Raw genomic sequence first — 22,790 nt, forward strand, 5'->3', positions numbered from 1 at the left:
TTTTTTTTTCTTCTGAGCATAAAAGATGAAAATCTAGGGATAGAGGGAAGACTCAGTTGTTGAGAGCATTTGTGTCTACTCTTGTCATAGAACTAGAGAGATGCTCATACATGTGTACACACACTCAAATACTGAAATTCCTATGAAATAAAAAAATGGAGCCGGGCGGTGGTGGCACATGCCTTTAATCCCAGCACTCAGGAGGCAGAGGCAGGCAGATCTTTGTGATTCCGAGGCCAGACTGGTCTACAGAGCTAGTTCCAGGACAGGCTCCAAAGCTACACAGAAACCCTGTCTCGAAAAATAAATAAATATAGAAAATGATGAAATTTTCTTATGATAATTTTTATGCTCTACAAAAACATCACATATACATGTATATATATATATGTGTGTGTGCATACATATATGTAGTTTCAATAAGTAAAAATTTTGATGTGTAAATGGTATCTAAATAATATAGTTGAAGTCTACTAATTTTTCCCCTTTGAGGTCCATTTTCATGCCATGTTTTCCTATATTATTTATGAAACATTAATTTCAAGGTATATTATGAGTGAACAGAAATCTTCTGTTGAAAACTTTTAAAACTGTCCAAGAGTGGGTGAAATATTTTTTCCTGGATGAAGCATACCAATTAGTTATCCCACAACAATTTATGAAAACATACATACAAGTAACATTTTGTAAACTGATCAGGTTGTATTGAGGAAAATGCATACATACACATGCATGTACACACATATTTCTTTATGTATGTATTCATTCTTCGTGTGTGTGTGTGTGTGTGTGTGTGTGTGTGTGTGTGTGTGTGTGGTGTATGTAAAATGAGTTCCCTTGTTCTGAAAGAAATAAAGTATTTTAATGCTCTTTGTATGAGATTCAAAATTCTATATTTTAGACTGAATAAAAGCATTGAAGTCAATTTTCCATTTGTAATACAAAGTACTTACTCTGACACAATCATTTTAGTTAAATAACATTTTGTTGCTGATCTCATTAAAGACATTTGGATAATGATAAGAATATCTTCCCCATATGTGAAGTAACAAAAGAGTAAGTACATTTTACTTTTATTTTGAAGAACTAGAAAATGAAATATTTATTCAGTGTTTTGTATGGAAGATATCAAGTACCTTTTAAATAAGGAATCTACTTGAGAACATAAATGCCAGTGAGTGTAATACTAGCTTTTTCTCACTTCTTACATGAAGTGTCAACACATGAGCTATCAATTGTGACATGATAGATTTTAGTTATGTATTATAAGGAACCAGACTGCAAATAAAGAGGCCTACTCCAGCATTCAGGCATTTCAAAGAAAAAGTTTGATAGAGAATAAGAATAACTAAGGAAACATAGCATGTGAGCCTTCCAGCAGAGGGAAACCTTTGCATAGAACTAGCAGTGAAAATGAATGAAAACTGGGAAACCTTTCCATTGGACTAGAAGAGAAAAATGAATGAAAAACTGATTACCCAGATATCGCAGGGATATATGTATGAACTTAACATCCACAGCAAATGTTGTTGACTAAAGTCAACCATCCACAAACATACCAAGAGGCGTGAAAGTGTGTTTTCATTAATATTTTGAAACATTTTAGGTGTTTTTATTGATCAGTGCTCTGATCACTTGAGGGTCACTCTACCCTCTATGATTTACGTTAATCTACACTTTCTGAGGGCAGTCTACACAGATCTTATTCTTTAGTGTCTAATACCTAATAGTCCAAATGCTAGAGGACTAACAACTTAAGTGACCAGTGTAGAGGCAAAGCTTAAGACTTGTAGTGTCTTCAGATGTGGAGAATGGGTGAGTAAATTCACCTGTTTACATGGAATATTTAGAATTAGCTCTTGTAGACCAGGCTGGTCTCGAACTCACAACGACCCTCCTTCCTCTGCTGGGATTAAAGAAAGGCATGTGCCATCACCACCTGGCTAGTACTAACCTTTCTTCATGGGAACCTTGATACAACAGAGTTCAATGGATTTTCTAGAGGCTATAAATCAAGAATCAAAGAACTTTAGTACATTGACCAAGATCATGTAGTCATGCAATTTCTAAACAGTAGAGCCATGATTTCTTTGAGAAACCCACCAAAAAATACCACAGTTTATAGTCACACTTCCTGAGTCAGAGATATTTTCAGACCACTGCAGATCTCTAAGTGCTCAGATGTGACAAGAAACCCAGCTTATTCTATAAACGTGGGTCACCGTGTCAGTTGCTCAGATGTGACAAGAAACCCAGTTTATTCTATAAACGTGGGTTACCATGTCAGTTGCTCCCCCACAAGAGGTGTATTTTGTCTTTGTCTTAGGCACTAATTTTAAGCTCCCTTACCTGATGCCTTTGTCTGATTAAGTGTTGCCTTCTGAAATATTCTTGGAAAGATTGTTATCAATAGGGAAACATTGTTTGGTATCTAGTTTTGGAGAGAAAGCTTTATCGTGGCTGTAAGAATTTTATAATGGTAAATATGCTTTTAAAGTGGTCTGTTGGAGGTAGGAGATGACTTCATGTTTAAGAGTGCATAGAACTCTTCTAGAGAACCACAGTTTGGCTGACAACAAGTAGGTTACAGCTGCTTGTAACTTCAGTTCTAGGAAGGATATGGGACCTCTAACCTCTGAAGAAACTGGTACTCAAATGCATATACTCAAACGCATACCAATAATTACGACTAACAAAAATAAATCTTAGAAAAGAGTGGGTGTAGTAATACTGCATGGAAATGGTAGAGATATCGCACAATAGTGATAGGCTACTAAATCTCAGGTTTATTGTACTCTAAAATGTGGTAGATTTCAGGATATATATAGATATATAAAACCACAAAGTGGCCTTTCTTTTCTCATCTTCCTTTATCTGGTATGCATATTTGGCTTGATTTAATAGTTTTACTCACTGTTGTTTTTCTATTGATATTTATGTCTTTGATTTTATGCATATACACAAACACCATACATGTAATCCCAAATTAACAAGACCCTTAGAGACAGCATTTGCTAGAGATGTTTCAATAGAATGCTAACATGGGTTCCAAGGGCATTGGTCATAATAGTTCACTGGCACACTTATGAAGGCATAGATTTTTTGATCTCTGTGCTACAGATTCTATTTAATATAACTGGCTTGAAATGGAGGGTCTTTGTTTTTATTGTAGTTGCTGCTGGCTTGTTTGTTTGTTTTGCAAGAAGCACTTTTGAATGGCCCTTGGTCCACACAATGGAACCACTATCCAAGGGACTGAAGAACAATGCCAGATAGCTCTCTGACTGCTGGAGCCTCTTACATAGGCATGTGGGAGTGGTCAAGAGTATGAGCTATGGGGAGCAACTGAGTCAAGTACAAATCCTCTCTCTATTTCATGCTAGCAGAATGACTTCAGGTTAGTTATGTAACCTTTGTAAACCTCAGTTTACCTGAGATTACATCCTGATGTATTTATAAGTAGAATTAAGGAAACCAAAAGAGTGTTGACTAGCTGAGAACAGCCATAAACCATAAACAACATTAACATAATGTTTATGTTAGTATTGACTATTACTTGTTTAATACATCCTAGGATATATACTTTTTCACACTTAGGTATCAGTAGACTCACAAATGTCACTGGGAGAGTATAGAATCCTTCCATGACACTTGATTTAGCATGAATTACTAGCAAAATATGTGTTAGAAATTAGAAGAAAAGAGATCTCTATGACTAGTGTGCTCACTAGAATCATGTTCGCTGGGTATTCCAAGTTGCTAGAGAGGCAAAGCCCAAATAAAGGATAAAGGATGAATTAAAAGCCCAAGATTTGTGTGTCATGCTTTGAGACACACATAGAGCCATAGCAGGAATGCTTTGAACTAAATCATGACGGGGAATTGCCAGGAAAGCCCAAAGAGGCCAGTATATCTGAAATGGAGTAGGTGAGAGGGAAAATAGATGTCAAAAGCATGTGTTAAATAATCTCTTTGGGGAGAGTTGTGTATCTTTGTGATGTCTTAAGCTTCTCTTTGTATTGGATCAAGATACTTGAGAGTTTGTGTCTAAGAAGCAGAAATCATAAAAACGCAGAAGTAGCAGCTGAGATTTACTTGCAGGCTATTAAGACAGGCTATTCCACTGGAGGTCAAGATAACAGAAAGGCAGACAACAAATTCTGTAAATACTATGAGCTGGATGAAGGTTTGGCGATAGTTCAGCATGGGATATATAAGATCCCCAAAAGCCTGAGCCTGTGTAAGGATAGGGCCCCTAAACTGGGATGAGTAAAACTTCAGGACAATATAGCTGGATATAATTTCATTTTTGATATAAAGTTTATATAGGGTTGGGGTACTTTAAAAGTGTTCATAAATCAAGACGAGGAGAAGAGATTGAGTCATTTAAAAACGAGGATGGCTGGCCATCCACGAATACCCTATCAGTGGTCAGGGGAGAGAGTGGAGAAGGAGGGAAGGCTGGACTGAAGGCAATGCAGTTGTGTGGGGAAGAGCTGCGCATAGTAGAAGGATGAGGTTTCAGTGCGAAAGCCAGGGTTCTGCTATGGTTTTGTGTGTACCCCCTGCAGGGTTGTTGTTTTTTTTTTTGTATGCACATTGAAAGCATGCACGATGCTTTCTGCTGCAATCATGTGACTCTCCCCTCCCTATGGAGACTAGATTCTATTAGGAACTGACATTGCAGTACTTTAAACCTCCCTGACACTTTTAAGAAAATGAACAAGCTTTTCTTTTTTTTCAAGAATTTCAATATTTTCAAAACTGAAGAGATGACTCAGAGGTAAGGAACACTAGTTGGTCTTGCAGAGAGAAGGCCCAAGTTTGGTTCCCAGCACCACACAGCAGCTCCCAACCATCTGTGAGTCCTGTTTGTGGACCCTTCCCCCTCTTCTTTGCTCTATGAGTAACAAGCATGCAGATGGTGCACATGCATAGGTGAAGGCTGAACATTCAGATGCATACAATTTAAAAGCAAAGCATTTCAGTATTTTAAAAATTCCCAAGAAATGTTACATCGCGACTGAGATTTCAGTAATCTCCAAACTGGTTCATCGTCTGGTCTCAGCTTCCCAGGACCTGGCACAGCAGTAGCACTCTTGCTTTTCTTGGTTTACCATTTTGTGTCCCTTCTGCTCAAAAATCTTCAAGTGATTGAAAATTCGGCTGAGATGATAGTCACCTTACCTTACATCAAATACCTTCCAACTGGAACCAACTTCAAATTGTACTGCCTAATGTTCTCCTTTAAAAGATACCTCCAGCGCTGGACTCTAGCCGACTCTTGGAGGCACTGCCTGGCCCTTCTCTTCCCATTAGCGCTGCCTGCTTTGAAATTCAATTTCCAGATTAATCTTCCTAAAAATCAAGCCCAATCAAGTCATTTCTCTGCTTTCAACCAGATTTTTACACTCTATTGCCTGGTGATATAATTACAAATTTTCTCCCAGGGTAGCTCCATCCCACTCACTCAGTAGTTCTGACTCATTGTGCTTATTCTACACAGCTCATAGAGCAATAGACTGCAATTAGGGATGCCTCCTTGTGCCTTCATTGATCTTCAAGGGGTAGAGCAGATCCAGTGAGGTCAAATAGCTGGTTTCTAATGTCAGTATGCATGCAACCAACATCTCTATGGTACTTTTATATTTAGCTATTTATCACATCTTCTTTACTTGATTTTGAATTTTGTAGAAACAGGACAATAACTTCACTCAATTCTTTAACCTCGCCTAACATACTGTCTGAAACTTCACATTTAGTGGAGAGTAAGTAAATAAGCATGACTGAAAACCATATGGAAGAACTAGGAACTGTCATTAATATATAGCCCAATTTTCATCATTGTACAAATTACATAAGACAAAGCCCAGCGTGGGTTAAGGAAGCCTTCTCTGAGTTCGTAAATTCAGGAAGAGTGTAACGAAGTGAATTTAGTAAGCATTGTTACAATTCTGGGCTTAATGATTATCTGCATTTCTTATCTGTTTAAAAATTAGTCTTGCCATGTCGCACTGATATTTTCATAATTTCTCTCCTACAAAACGCTCCTCTCCTATAAAATTGAAATAATAATGACTGTTTTATATGATGATCTTGGTGATAAGAGCACGGAATGATACATTCTTTTTGAAGCACCAACTATTGCTTATGTCAGGATCCTTCTTTCCAGGTGAACAGACCCCATTCTTCAAAAGGGACCTGGAATCTATAATTAAAGCTGCCTGACAGATTGGACTGGGCACTCATGCTTAGAATCCATTCCATGCTCAGGAGCTATCTATCTAGGGGAACAGCTACACTCAGCCATCTTGGTCTTTCTTAGGCTTAGGGAAAGGGAAGATTGGTGACTCTTAGCCAAAGGAAGCTTTTCTATGATCTAGGGATCTGTCATGGGTAATCAATAAAATTCAGGAGTGATATTCCTCCTAAAGTGCCGCCTGCCACCGTTATGTTTATTTGAACCATCTAAAGCAGCTCTATCATTGTTGTCCCTCTGGAGGTAGCAGGGTAAGAACAGTCATTTTCAGCAAGCAGGAAAGTTTCATTTTTGCTTGAATTCCTTCTTTTTTTTTCTCCTCATTCCATGCTACTTTCAGGTTGTTCTTCCTCAGAAATCTCTTTGTTCTGTGGCCTCCTCTGAACAAATCTTCTGCCATCAATACTTTAAAAATATATATTGCTAAACATTCTAAACTTGAGGTAATTTTGAAAGGAAGGAAAGAAGTCAGCCCTAATCAATGGCCAGTGGGAGAAGTCAGCGCGTTTTAAGGAAATGCAGTTTTACTGCTCTTAAGGAGGTACTGGAATTATTGAAAGCAGTAATGAGCTGCATTGCCCTAGATGCGCTTCCTACATAATCACAAACGAGTAAATTTACTTTTGGAAGTATAATATGAGCTTTCGGTTGTTTTTCTTCTCCTCCGTCTTTCTTCTTTGTCTTCATTTTTTTTTTTCCTTTGCTGAAGGCCTTCTGTCATCAAGTAACTAACATTTACATCTTTACAAATTGCTTAGCAAACAGTTTTCACTTGAACATTAAGCATATTGAGATATGAACTCAAATCTCATTTTGTTTAAAAGTCGGTGCTAATGAGGTCAGGACCACACACTAAATCTCTGTATCAGCCAGTCGTGTCCTCTTCTCTCTTGTGTGGCTAGAAGCATGTGAGTGATGAGCTCTGCTCACAGGCAGCTTGGAGGGAGAGAGTGTGGACCAACCTGCTCAATGTGCATCCACATGGTGGAAAACAGCTGGGTTCGTCATCTGCTGTGCATCTTTGGTCAGTAGCTTCAGCTTTCTTTGTGAGAATGGGATACCTCCGAATTTGAGTCGCCTCCTTGGCATTTTAATAGTTTGCTTGATATTTCAACTTTTTGCTGTATACTCATGTGAAGAGAACCCAGAAGGCAGTTTTCTATTTCTAGTGGTGTATCTTTTAATTGTATGTATTTGTACTTTATGTGATAATGCTGTTAATACCGTCTAAGCTGTGAGATTTGTCTTAGAATTGACTCTAAACTCTTGGAAGGGAACATAATGATCCTTTTTTACGATGAGTGTTTTCTTTTTCTCTCAAACTTTTTATTTTAAGACAGAGAGCTTTTTTCCTAGATTGAAATGTATTTCTTAATTAAATTAAGATGTAAAAATAGACACTAAATTTATGATTATAACAAATTTGGGGGAGGCTTCAAATCAAGCTTCTATTAATATTTCATTCAGAAACTTCATTTTATTGTTTAATGAGAGGTGCCATGTTCCATTTTTAATATGATTAAAATTGCTATGTAAGCTTAATTATGTGCTCTGACTACAGCTATCCTTAGTATGTGCTCTGAGTACAGCCATCCTTAGTTATGTGCTCTGACTACAGCCATCCTTAGTATGTGCTCTGAGTACAGTCATCCTTAGTTATGTGGTCTGAGTACCGTCATCCTTCTCCAGGAAGCTAAGTACAACAGTGATTTCGAACAGACGTTAAGTTCTAAAGCTTCAGAGTCTCCTAAAGTTCAGTTATGAAAACTCTATTACTTTTCTTAATGAAATAGTTCATATATTTTGTATACAATTATGCTTACCTTTAAATCAAAATACCATATTTTATGATAGAAAATAGATTAAAGATACTTAATTCAAACTTTAACATGCATTAGAATTACAAATTATGTGTTTAGGTACTTTCTTTGCTTTTGACTGTCGTTTTCCTTTTAAGGGGTGGTATTTGTTTTTTTGTGGAATAATTTTGTTTTTCCATTATTTATCATGTTGATTATACTAGCATAAAGTATGATTTCATAATCTTATCACCCTTTCTTTTGTTATTTTCAGTGATCTCAGTGAAAATCAAATTCAAGCAATTCCAAGGAAGGCTTTCCGTGGGGCAGTTGACATTAAAAATCTGTGAGTATATATGCACATCTTAATTTACAGTTCTTTATAAATTATAATCTGTTAGATCAGGTTTACATTTTAAATTATCAGAAAAATTAAATACTGATGTAATTTTCTTGTTATTTGTAAGATCTTCCAAAACCAACATAATTTTTTTCTGTTTGTACAGATGTTTGGCAACTCAAGTCATTATAAAATTTATTTTAAAATACTCTGATTAGTGTTTTATAATTTTCAAAGTATGAAATGGTATTATGATGTGTTGTTTTTATCACTTTTTCCTAGAGTCCTCCCTTGTTCCCTTTGCAGTTTCTTTCAGGGTATGCTAAAATTCAACATATAAACAGGTTTATTTTCTTTTGGAAATAGATAATATTTTTAAGATAAAGATGGCTCAGAACCTCAGCTCTTTCTGGAGTTTTTAGATGTTAGAGGTGTAAAAATGATAAATTTATCTTTTTCTTTGTGTGAATTTTTCTCACATCTTTTCCCTCCTATCTTTGAAGGACTGTGTGAATTGCCACCCTTAATAAGAAGGAAAAAGAAAAGAAAAAACATATTTCTTTATTTTCCTTGATAAATCTTTAATCTAGTTTCTTTCTTGGTGTTTAAGTGCCTATGGCTCTCAAGCTACCTGTGAGATATAAGCTCTCCGTGGCAAACCTAATATTGTCAATATATATCTTTATCAATTTCAAAATACCACGTTAGTCTTTTAAAATGACTTTTCAGTTTACTTCACATGTTGAGGGTTCAAATGTTTACCATAGCTATTGCAATACCTTGGAATGTGGGGGTGAAGAGCCCTTGGGTGCCAAGATTAACTCTTACAAGCCAATATTTCTTAGCTAGTCATAAACAGGGCAGGCAATTTTTCAAGAATTAACTTATATTCAGAATTCTCCATGGGAGAATTCAGTTCCATTTTTCTTTAGTAGTGAAAGTGAGACAGATGTTGTCCTTTGTCAAAGAAGACAAGTGTTGATAAAGCCACAGATTTTGGCCTTTACATTTCCCCAGTAGAAATGTGTTTTTCTTTATCGTGTATCTGTGCTTTCTGAGTGCCCAAGTAATAACAAGAAAGTACAGCTTTATGGTTATAAATAGACAAAGCCATTAACATTGTAACGGTGGTGATTTTTTTATGTGCACTTAGACAAAAAAAGGTTTTTTCCTGCTTTCTTTCTCTCTTTACTAGCTGGGACTTTGAGAACGTTTAAGTCGGCTCGCCAACACAGGGGGATCCAATCTGTCTCAGTGCATTATGTGTGGATATGATATTACTTAAGAATTCATAGATGTACGCTCAAGTTGCAGTGGCTACAACTGGCCACCCTGCAGTATGTTACTTGTAACCTCACAGTGGGGCTGCCATTAAGCACTTAGTACAACTGCATTTAACTATTCTTCAGGTATTCAAAGAATTCAAGTTACCAACTGTATGTTCCTAAGAGGAAGTCTACATTTAAGACTACTGACCCATCCCAGGGGATTTTTTTTTAAAGCATGTTTTCTTCATTTAACTGAAAAGCAAGTCCAGAGATTAAGTAGAAAGTGAGAGAGTAAGCCGGCTGCCATGTGAAATGGGCGTTTTAAAGATTCCCCTGCATACGCTACTAGATTTTCTCAAGTTCACAGACTTACAGATACTGTACCGTGAAGTTAGGATAACAGACTGAGACATTTTTCCTGTCATTTGGATTCCTGCACATGAACAATCATCCAACTCCTCTTGTCCTTTAGTACCTAATTTCACAAACTGACTACTAGTTACTCAGGTTTGTTGTGGTTATTAGGCAAATGAGGTGCAAAAGAACTTTAAACCACTAAAATGCTAGGAAACTGTAGTGTTATGTTTCATGATACAATTATCCAGTGAGTAACTCTAAAGTTATCCGTGAATAAATTGCTCACAGAAGGGACAGACTAGTAGAAGATGAAATATATTTCAGTATTAGAATTTAATTTAAAGACTATTTAAACATGCATATGATTCTTCTGAGTCAGTTAGATGCAGAACTTCAAAATGAAAAAAAAAAGTACATACAAACATTAAATGAACATACAACAAAAACAAGATTTACAAATTAGAGATCACATACTATAGGGATTCAGGGAGGAACAACTTCATAGTATTATGCAAAATTGTTAGAATAAAAGAATATAGGGGGGAAATTAAGCTATTATCTCATGTGTGAGTGAACAGTAGATAGGAGCAAATTGAGGAAGAACATGCTATCAAAATCAAAATGCAATGGAGTTTCGGTCTGTTTTCTGTGCATAAGAAATGGAATGCGACTTTTTTTAGGTGAAGCAGTGATGAGATGTGGGAGGTGCTGGCTGACAGCTTCCTCACAGAGTCAGCTTTGGACGTGCATCTTTCTGTGGAAGAAAGGAAGCATATAAGGGATGGTGTAGACCTCAATAGTAACGCTAAAATAAGAAGAAGAAAAGGACTCCTGTTCTCACCATCTCCCGTGAACTAATGCAAAAGGAAAGCGTGTTTGATCAGCTCAAATAGCTAGAAGAGACTTCAGGGTTCAAAAATATTTCAAACGCTATTTTCAAAAATCATTCTCATTTCATGGGACAGAGTATAAAATTTAGGGTTTTTTTTTTGTTGTTGTTGTTCCCTTTCAACCAAAGGCAGGAAATCTCCTAATTTCTAAGTATAAAATTTAACTTGCAGTATTATTAAACTGCTAGTCCCAGCCATCCATGAATCAGCATCAGACCATTGATGGCGACTTTAGTACTCCTTGGGACAGAGAACAGTGTTTTGTCACCTTTACTGTGCTCCAGTAAGGCTAAGTGAGATTTGTTACTGGGGCTTCATCACACCACCACTCAAGTCGCCACTGTCCTATAGGCTCCCAGTACTCTCTAGGTAAAAAAATGGGACAATTACCTGTGAGATCCTATGTGCCTGTGTGTTTACTCCTCAGTTGGTTGTCTTTCATGGTGTTACAATCATAGCTGCACAATTATTCACAGGTTAAAAGAGGGAAAAGAGGTAGAGCAGCAGGCATCTGTGCGGAACAGAGCCAAGACCCAGCTTCCTGGAGAGCTATCTGCCATCCTACCATGCCCTAGTCTAGCAAATTTTCCAGACCTGCCACTTCTGAGCCTAATGTGAAGCAGTTTCCATTCCTACAGGATTTCTGGTGACAGCACTTGGTTTACTCTTGAGGTCTGGCTAAACATGCTCTAGGCGGCATCCTGACAATATAAAATTGATGCTGTGGAAATGTTGCAAATTACTACATTTTATTTCCCTTCCCCCAGGCAAGCCCCACTTAAACTATTTCAGACAGATGAACATTCATCTTGGTCTTAAGCATCTCAGGGGAGAACTAGCAGTAACTTTTTTTGCTATCTTGCTTTATTTCATAGCTGGATTAAAATACTTTTCGTATTTTGTTGTGTAACCTCTTTCTATGCTGCACGCGCCCCCATGCCAGCCACAGCTTCTATCGATTTCTTTTTTCTTGACATTTTAGACACTCAAATATTATGAAAACAAAATTGTAATACAATATCAACAAAATAATTGCATTTCCAACAGCTTCCAGCCGCAGTGTTTATGGAATCTCCATTTGTGGTATTAAAGTCTCAAACTGTGAACTATTAATGGCCTGCTTTCACCAAAGGATGATTCTTCAAAAAACTAACTAATGCTTACAGAAGTTTTTATTAGAGTCTTTGTATGCGTAAGTAGTAGATTAATGCTGAAGTGGTGAAACTTTGCTGCCCCTTAATCATACAGCATACATTATATTTTTTTCAAGCACCTGGTTAGATATTTCCACTTACGCTTATCCTCTTAGAGAATATTCCAATCTAATCTGGCCTTATTTTTGCGACTTGTTTGTTTCCTTTTACTTCATGTACTTTGTCTTCAGGTATATCTTAAGCATCTTTTATTTTATATGGAAAGAGCTAGCCCCAATTCTATTTGCTCTGGAACTTAAGTAAAAAGAAGTATCAAAAAAAAAGCTTAGAATCGAAACAAGTTGCAGTCAGTCACATCACAAAGCTCATATTAGTTTACTATTATACATATTAGATTACTCTCTTTACGGCTATGGGGATGAATACTGAACATAACTGAATGCCTGTAAGAACTATTTTAGGTCTGTGTAAAGGAAACTACACACCTGCTTTTTCCTTCTTTGCTTCTGCTATTTATCTTCAAGATTAGTCTGTGATTTTCATCCTACACACTTCCCTGTCTATATCCTCTTCCTGTTAGCTTGTGTCTTTCCAGTCCCAATTATCCTACAGGTATGTATTTAATCTCTTTTTCTAAGAAAAAAAAATCATTGTTGACAAAATAACAGCTTTCCTTGCATGAAAATAAACCATGATTTTTTTTCTTTTTTTTTTCTTTTTTTTTTCCTTTTAAACCATGATTTTTATGGTCACTGAAGAAAACATTAATATAATTTCATGTGCATTAATCTATAGACAGGTATATAATTTACAGAATGATGCAGCATGATTTTCCTAAAGCAGTTCATGGTATTATTTAGATAATAAATATGCATTAACATGACATTTTGGGGAAACATAGTCCAATTTGTGATGCATGGTTTATTGACAATAAGAGAATTTGACAGACAGAAAAGAGAATTAGTCTGTTGTTTCAAACCCACATGCATTATTTATGAATTGTGCTGTTTACTGTATTGCTATCACGTTTCTTTTTTATGTGCCATTTTGTTTTCCTTTATTTTATTTTTCCAATAAATCCCCTTCAACACATCAAACGCGGTTGTAGTCAACCTTACATGGGGCACATAGACAGCCTAACACATTTCATGGATTGTGCCTTCATCTAGTTTAAACTTCTTTCCTGGTGTCTTTTCACCATTCACATAATTATGCTGATACATGTTCAAGAGTTTGCCATATAGTATAGAGCGAATATATAACCCAAAAGGGAAGAATTGTGATCACCTTAAATGCAAGAGATTCCATATATCCTCTCTAGTCAGTTACCAAATTTTCTTTATTTCTAATTTTTCTTAAAAATAAAATCTTTAGCCATCAAGTTAAATTATCTGTTCATATCCAATTCTCTCCTAGTGGATTTAATTAGGCCCGAGGCTAGAAATACTTTGAAACAGTTTCTTTATTTATGGACATGGTCCCTCATTCTTAAATTAAAACTCAAGGGATTTCAATAGATCGTAGAAACTTCTGAATTACCTATAGTTATAGTTCTTCAAGGAAATGATTCTAAGCAATGAATTCCATAAGAGTCATTTTTCACAAGTCTGTGGCACTGAATGACACATACAAAATACAAATTATTTTGATGAAAAAGAATGTGGTGTGACCAGGGGACAGGATGGGTTGATGCCACTCTTAGCACTTGGGTACTGTCCATGGTCCTACACTATCGGTCTTTTTCTCTAACTCCCAAAGCGTCAGAATTGTGACCTTCCTAACAGTGTGATGAAGTAACCAATCATCAAAACTCTTTCCAATTTTGCATATTTTGGTCTTCATAGTGCCCGAAGAACTTTTCTTCTATACTGGATTTTGTTCCATGACTATGTAATATATGTAATGAATTATCAAAAGTGCATCCAAAATGGAACAAACTAAAGCAAACAAAACACAAGAAAAGATGACTGATTTTGAACACCAACAAAACAAAAGCTAGTAAGAATAGTGTTGTTGCCTTTTTGATCAATGAAACAGAACTGACCTTCAGATTTCTATGTCTCCAGTGTGGGTCAGCACACTTTGATACCTATGAACTATAACAACAGCATCCTAATTGATTTTCACATCCAGGTTATAGTCTTATTGGATAATTCTAACAGAGATACTAGATTACTAGATATTTTTTCATGATGCAGAGGTTTTGCTATCTTATAATATCTGGTCTTTGTAGACATTCTGATTAGTTATGATTTTCTGCCTGTGACGAAGATTTCCTGATTTGAACTATTACTTCAGCACAGATGCTCTATGCTCAGACCCAAATAATCTGGGTCCTGAAAGCAATCCCTTAACATTATAGTGCCTGTTGTAATTTAGAAAAAGTGGCACGGGAGAGGAAGAAGCCTTGCAACCGAGCTCAGGTGGAGGGGATGGGGGGGGGTGAATGGGAAAACGGGAGGAGAGAGGGGAAACTGGCCTCTAGGGACAGAAGAGAAAAAAGGTGAGGAAGAGAGAGAGAAAGACAGACAGACCGACAGAGAGACAGACAGACAGACAGAGAGACAGACAGACAGACACAGAAAGAGAAAGAAGGAGAGATGGGAGGTGGGCAGGACCCTTAAAAGGGAACATAGTGAATGTGCACAGGTGGTGGTGCTCTTAGTGGCCACAGCTGAGAGCGTTTATCCCAAGGCCAGGCCAGTGCAGATGCCTGAAAGCCAACAGTGCCTCTAATCAGACTGTTTTTTCATGGAGCTGTTCTTTCTTCTGTAGGTAAAATTTTCATTTCTCTCTAGCTAGGTGTACTCTATCACTTTTCATCATCTATGAATATCTATCTACCTACCTTTTTGTCTGTTTATGTTTCTATGTATGTATGTATGTATGTATGTATGTATGTATGTATGTATGTATGTATCTACTTATCTATCTACCTATTGTGTGTGTATATGTATGTGACATGACAACTTGGATATTATATAGGGCTGGAAATTGAATCCAGGTCTTAATGCATGCTAGGAAACATTTCGACTGTTGGACCACATCATAGACATTTAAAGAGATCTAAGTTTTTTTCTACACTAATTTAAATACCTCTACCTAAAGAAATCACAGCCTTTATAGAATTTTACATTACTTCTTTGACTTGTGCCCATACATTTATCTAAAAATTCACCTGAAGCAAAAAAGCATTGTGAATTTGCTTCCTCAGGTCTTGGATACTGTGTGGGAACTTGGGGAATACATCATTCTCAATTACAATCAAAGATAAACATAATATTTGCTATTTACTGTAGACAAGTTTTCAGACTTTTGAGTCTTATTATTTCATCTGTGCAGTAGAGGTGTTGGCAATATTTACCTTCTCAGTTTACTGTGAAGGATAATTAGATTGTATATCAATTAATCTGTAACATTCGGTGTAAGTGTGAATATTTATTATATTCAGTCTGAGTGTCAGACAGGTTTGGTTAATTTTTCTAGAAATTCCAGGACACAAATATCATTCTAGTTGTGTTTTCTCTATTTTCTATTAAAAATACTTCTTTTACTTCTGCAGGCTCTTTTCATTCCCTCAAACAGCAAGTGCATATGCATTTGTAACATAAAGTATTCTAGTGAAATTCAAAGTTTCTTGTTACTGAGAAGATATATAAAGCGTTACCTGAAAGACTGTAAAATAATTAAAACTAAGATGAATACAAATTCTTGAAATTCTTTGGATAGTTTCTCACTTTAGCATGAAGTACCCCAAAACCAGGCTCTTGCTGGTGCGCAAGATAATGTGGTTGTTTAAATTAATATATATGATATTTATTGATTTAGCCAACTTGTGCTATCTTCCTTTTTTATGTGTTACTGTTTCAATTACAAAATGTTGTTTGAATAACAGTTGGCATGAGATTTGGCTATTTACAATTTAATAAAGACTTGAATTTTACCCTTAGGGAAAGATACTATAACCACATTAAAAGACTTTCCTACCTTTTGTTCCCCAAATTTATTGTGTTTTTTTTTTAAAAATAAATCAGGTTTCTTTAGATTGCAAAATACTTTTATTGACTCTGACCATTTTTATTTGTTTTAAATTATCTAAAGTTTTATAGAGTCCTTTATTTTACATCAACAATATAAATAACACACCATTTCTAGCTTCTGAAATTAAATATAGCAAAAGTCGGTCATTGTCATATGAACTTCATTGAGAAATTGGTAACCTCTTGTTTGGATCACACAGTATTATAGATTTTAATGTTCTGTGATATTTCACAATTAAGTCTATTTTAAACATTCTAATTTTTATGAAAGAAAGCCAATTAGCAACTGGATATTATTTCTTGGATGTTGAAGAAAAATATATGTTTGCTATGTTTAGAGATGCAATCATCTAAATTTAACACTGTGAAATAAGCTTTGCATATAAGATTAAAATACAGTATGGCATCTAAATTTTAAAGCAAGGATATAGGAAATATTTTAAGAAAACTTTTAACAAAACATACAGTATTTCCAGCTCTATTATATTTATCCTTTTGTCCTTATTATACTGGTTTTAGACATAATGTTAGGTTATATATTGTTTCCATTAATTACACTCAGAAACTTTTTACTGTGAAATAAAACCAGGGAAGCTTCATATACTCTGTGAGTCACAGAGTACGCTGCTCAGTGTCCAAGTCTGTTGGCCTGAGACTATAGCCAACCAAGCTAGGCGCCATCAATATGGAGAGCCTGGACTTCCTAGGTATCAGTGGTTTCTTGTCCAACCACTGCTGAGCATAGGACATAATGCCTAACAGGATGAGGACGAAGGTGATGATTCCTTTTGACCTCTCTATTTGCATGAAATCATGCAGTGCTTGGAAAACCAATCCACAGATATGGACAGTGGTGGAGTGACTAGAGAGATTTCCCACCGGAAAAGAAGCCAAGTGTAGATTACAAAATGGAAATTACTAAGACAAGATACAGGCACCCATACTAATCTATGTTGACTAAAGAGTTCAGAAATCTAACTATAATAGGTTTCTTTCTTCAAATAAATAATAAAATCTCCTCATGGTGATTTTCATGTACAACAGAAGCATCAGAAAAAAATTCTGCTCTCCTAATGTCTTTTTCATTTGAATTCTTTAAAGAATAAAATTATGGCTGAATAATTAATTGGAATTTTAGAGAATTAATAAAAAGTGTCTGCATCCTTAATTCATAACAATTCCAGGTTGCAATTAGAAATCCCACCTAAGGAAACTCAGACTTAACTAAATGCAAGACCAGACACTTTTCTTGTTTCCAGAAGGCACAAGCACCCAGGGCTTAAGGCCATTGAGAGGGATGTATGCAGAGTGAAAGAACCAGTGTGCAGGAAGAGTCCAGAAACCCCCAAATAAATTATGTTGTTGGGCTATTTTGACAGTTTGTTTTGAACCCTGTAGACAGATGGAATTCTGCACACAGAGATTGCCGCACAGCAATCACGAAAGCGCAAAGTTTTCTGTAGCCACTCACTTAACTGTCAAAATTCACAACTGATAGAGAAATTATTCAACAATTTGCGTTTGCTTATCTTTAACTTACTCACAACTCCATGAATTATTTACATCCTGAGGAAATGCATGTCCTGAGATTTGGTAACATTCAAAAAACTTTAAAAATATACTCATGTTTTACTTTTATGAAACTCAAACATTCCAAATATCTTTACCATAGAGTTTACATATATATTTTAAACTGTCGAGAACTACATGTAACCACACGGAATACCAAAAGGGAGTTCAAGTGCCTAAGTTTCCAGCAATAGTACAAATTCTGCCATAAGGAAAATGATGGGTCTTTTAGTCTTGTAGAACAGGATTCGCCTGGGTGCTTTCTGGCATGCTCCACATTCCCCTTTGTGCATTCTATGCATGATTTAGAAGCAGCTGTGTCAGCACTGATTTATACATTGACAGCTAAGGATAATAAGATATGGGCAAACATACAGCTCACCCTTTTACAGATTAACCTGGAGACTGCATTAGGCAAATTTGATAGCATTAAAAGATTTTGCCAATTTGTCTGGAAACAATTTCTCTTTTGTAGCATGTCAAGGGTAACACTTCTTGCCACTGTACTAATTTAAATGGCTTTGATAAATTGTTCAAGAGGTTAGAGAATGGTAGTGTAGATATATATTTGGCACTTCGAAATAAAAAGGCTATTAACTTAATTGTTAAATGAATTTAATCTTTAAAAATCAAAAGTGCTCAAGGATCTAAGTGTTTTCTTGGAACCACAGCAACCATATTATATCACGAGGCTTTAAATGTCTTCCTGGAAAATGAAATTATACTTCTGCATTGCTTCCTAATAAGCGGGAAAAGCTTTCAACTATTGCAGTAGCAGGAGTCCTGGGCAGTATTAGGGAAATGCTAAGGTTTATAAATATGGTGGAACTCTATCTTTCCCAGAATGCACTTGCTTTTATATTGTCCTACATTGTACTATTTACAAGACATCAGGTAGTATTATCTATGATTGTGTTTCCTGGCAACTTATTTAAAACTGAGATGCAGCATTCATGAGATATTCCCTACATACACACTTTCTAAATAAGGGATCTATGGAGACCTCTCTGTAAGCTAGCAGATGCAATCACCACACCTCTATTCAGTAGCCCTGCGAGAAGACCAGCTGTTTTATGAAATGTTCAAACAGTTCCTTCAGAGTAGTCCTCAAGTGTGAATTAGGCCTCTTGGTGAATTCTGGATTTGAAACAAGCACAAGATGCGTTGATATTTTGATAGTAATCTAACTTTTATATATCCATGTTCCCAGAGCACTCATGGAGGGCAAACATTTAATTTCTCTATCAAATGAAGCATTAAAATACGTTTTCTCTACTGGAACAATAATGCCTCTAAACATCAAGGTACCATTGTGAGAACCACTTGTTGGAAACAGGACAGGAAGTATTCTGTTCTTTCTTTCAAGAAAGTCAATTACTTTTCTATGTATTGTTGAAAGTGCTTTCTTCTCTACAAGACATAAGGTACAACATACAAGACATCCCTACCACAGTTTCCCCTCCTCCCGCTCCCCGCATCCTTTCTTCCCAGATTGGAAGTAAATTTCTTAAAATTGAACAGTAAGATTTTTAATTCAAACAAAAACATCAGAAAAAGAAAAAAATCATAAGCAAGTTTGAGCCATCCGTTTTATTCTGTCTACAACTGAATATTGATGTTCAGTCTTTAAAACACTAAAGAAGAGTCATTTGTTTGAATGATACATGATTGAGTGGGCTGAAAGAAAGGTAAAATGTTTTATAAAGTATATGCTATTGTGACAAAATCCTTACAGTTGACATTTTTCTTTTTTTATTGTCTGGGGCTAAAAATTAGCATCTTAAAGAAAATAACCAAAGTTTCATTTAAGTTTTAATGAATTCATTTCCATCATGTGCTAATAGTGAGCAAATAGTTTGTTGGGTTTTTTGGTTTTTGGTTTTTGGTTTTTTTTTTTTTTTTGGAATCACATTCTGAAAGTTTCTTAACTCAAAAAATTCTAGACATTGAAGATCATTTGTATGTAACAATAAATGCAAATCTGAACGGTAGTGAAGCCTGGTTTACAATGACTGTGAGCTTTCTAATGTGTGTTCTTGGTTCGAAGGGTGGGGAGATGCACGGCATCCTCTCTTGTTTTCAGTTTGGAGTCTGGAAAGAAGCTGCCTTTAAAAGATGGAAACCGAAAGTAGCCTTCTTCCTTCTTGCCAAGGATAGTGAAATTAACATGCAGCTGGGCTTCTCTGATAAATGGATTCTGCTAGGTCACTGAGGGGGTGCATGTGACATTAAGTGATTTACAGCCCTTTACCTTAATGAAATTGTTTCAGCAAGATGACGCTGAAAGCTCTTAATGGATAGCTTTTCTTGATGTAATGAAATTGCATTCCTATGGCATTTAATATAAGGTGCAGTTATTATTTACTGGAGCTTTCCAAGGGCTGCTATTTGCACAGACAGTTCGGAACAAAAAGAGACTTCAGTAGCTGCACAGGGAGGGCAGGATGGCTTGTGACAGTCTTAAGCAGATGAGTGTGCGTGAGGAAGCCTTTCAGGAAGTGCGATCGGAGCGTCAGTGCTCCTTCAGAAGTCTTCAGGTCTCCTACACCCAGCTCCTGTGCCTTTCCATTACATAGTCTTTTAATGCATTTAACAGGCAACTGGATTATAACCAGATCAGCTGCATCGAAGACGGGGCCTTTAGAGCGCTGAGAGACCTAGAAGTACTGTGAGTATCGCTTATTTCTCTGACTCTTTTCTAGAAAGTTGTTTCATTGTTTCTAGAGAGTAATAATGTGATGACTTAGATACTGTCGAATAGTCCTGTGTCAAAATGTTTTCCTAATGACAACAGCAACAACAAGTACTCCTTTAAAAAAACTTGTGAATACCCAGAAGAGTCGAGATGTATGTAGGCGAAACCATGCAAATGTTTCTATGTAGACATTCTGTATGTAAGAAAAGCACTTGAAAGCCTACTTTTAATAAAATATCCTCATAGCATTGATAGATGTTTTCGAAGTTCCCAGATCCCTAAATATTAAGATAAAGATCCAAAATAAACCACTATTTATAATATATTTGGTGGTTAGTGTGAAATGGAAAGGTGTTTTCATTTAATCATGCAATTTTCCATGATGACATAAGTCAAGTTCATTTTTGTATGTTTATTTTGAATTTGGGTTCCTAATTTGAATGAGCCATGGATGACATCCATTTCAGAGACTTCACTGCTATTCTCCTTGAGTGAAAAGATTTTTCCATGTTTTAGTTCCATCCACAACACAGTAAGAAATTTAACATGTTCAATATGAAGTGGTTTTGAATTTCTCATTAGTTTGTTAAAAGTTGTACAAGAATTAACAAGTCCACCCTCCATAAAAAGAGGGTGAGTTAATTGAGAAGTTTTGAGCCACTGAAATATAATCTGAAGATGAATAATATTTCAACCAAGATATCTTATTTTACTAAGATTGCTATGTGATTCTTATTTTTATTACATGTTGAGAAGAGTTTCTACCTGTCCCCGATTTGAGTTAACATTTTAAAGAGTTGATGAGAAATCACAAATGTTACTTGTCTGAATTGTTCAGTACATGGAGGTCATGTTTATTGCTGTTGAAAAAAATCTTTTTCTACTTCAAAGATGATCAAATTGCTTACATACACTTTAGTTTATAAAGCCACTTTTTAACCAGTGTACAAATAACTGTGCTGCTTGTGTGTGAGGGTGGAGGTGGGGGGGATGAGTGAGTGTAGCAGAGGGAGAGCAAGTGTCAGTCCCAGAAACTGAAGTGTTTAATATTTAGAGAGAACTATATAACATATATAACTACAGATTAACTTGAATCAGAAATAGTCACCTTGCATATTGTTATTTTCATCTTAGCAAATTTCTAAAGATTGATTTTTTGAGAACTGTTATTATGCGAATGAAATAGAAATTTAAACATTGGGATATTGTTAAATTTTATCTTAATAAAATGACTAAAGTTTGACCTCTGCGGGAACCATTACTATGCAACATGATATTCTTTACCATGAGGTTAAATAAAAATCTAAAACATTGGAATGCGGCTCCTAATTTCATATCATAGAGCTGCATGATGATTGCAACCAGTATACAGATGCAAATAGTTAAAATTATCCACCACAAGAAAATGTTTGTGTATTTTTAAAATATTTCAATGGTTTTGGTAAAATTTTGTGATGTCACAAATGTAATTTATATAATTTTTAAAGATAATACATTTAGTGCATTTTAAACAGTATTTCCATAATTGGATTGATAAAGGAGAAAGGGATAAAACATTGAAAAGATGGAATTATTAAATAGACCATTACTAAACGGTGTTCCTGAAAGAAGGGTGACAATTCTGACTTTGTAGATTCTCTTCTTATGATCTCATGAAAGAATAGCAACTTAAGGTTCATATGTAATTTCATATGTAATACCCAGGGTTTTAATTTAAGTTTTATTTTTATTCCATGAGCATATTTGACTATCTGACACTATTGAGGCCAAACAAGAGAATATGGTGTGATCTTGCTGATCACTGATAAAATGTCTAGATAAGGATTTCTTTTTTTAGAAAAAGAGTTAATGAAGTCTGAGATTCCAAGAGAAGTCAGGATAGGTGAGACACGAGTTGGTTTCTTATTCTTCCTGTTTCAATCTAGTTGATAGAATATACAATTAACTATGTATTTTTACTATGAAGAAATAGTCTCAATAACATTGAAAACTAAATTTGTCTATATGGCTTTTTTCTTATTAGGACATTGGACAGAGATGTGAAATAAAAATACTAGATTTATATATTTTTCCTATAGGATAGTCATAACTTAATTAAATGGGAACATAGTGAGTCATGTCCATTAAACACTAGACTTTCTGCCAAGTCCTGCTCTTGGTTGGCACTATGAGATAGTAGCAACTAAATCATCATCAAATTGTAACGTGTACGCCATCATTTCAAGGGGAATATTTTGTATTTTTGCATTAATAAAACTTTTTTTTATAAAAACATATTCTGATTTAAAAAAAAAGAGCGAAGTTAAAAATTGATTTAGTTCCCATGCAAAAGAAGTATTCACAAGTGAACTCCTCAAATCGTATCACAGTATACCCTGTACCTTCAAATATTTTAGTTATGTTGAGTATGCCTAAATTT

At 35.6% G+C, this 22,790-nt stretch overlaps 1 protein-coding gene across 7 annotated transcripts in view; it reads left to right on the top strand.

Moving 5' to 3' along the window:
- Slit2 (slit guidance ligand 2) overlaps positions 1-22,790 on the top strand; it is a 346,807-nt gene that overhangs the window by 197,915 nt on the left and 126,102 nt on the right. For all 7 annotated transcript variants that reach the window (XM_026788661.1, XM_026788664.1, XM_026788663.1 and 4 more), the window contains exons 5-6: positions 8,333-8,404; positions 20,273-20,344. In XM_026788661.1, the coding sequence (XP_026644462.1) occupies positions 8,333-8,404; positions 20,273-20,344 (144 nt within the window). The remainder of the gene's footprint in view (positions 1-8,332; positions 8,405-20,272; positions 20,345-22,790) is intronic.

Source organism: Microtus ochrogaster, unplaced genomic scaffold (genome assembly GCF_000317375.1).
Source record: "Microtus ochrogaster isolate Prairie Vole_2 unplaced genomic scaffold, MicOch1.0 UNK5, whole genome shotgun sequence".
NCBI classification, from domain to species: Eukaryota; Metazoa; Chordata; class Mammalia; order Rodentia; family Cricetidae; genus Microtus; species Microtus ochrogaster.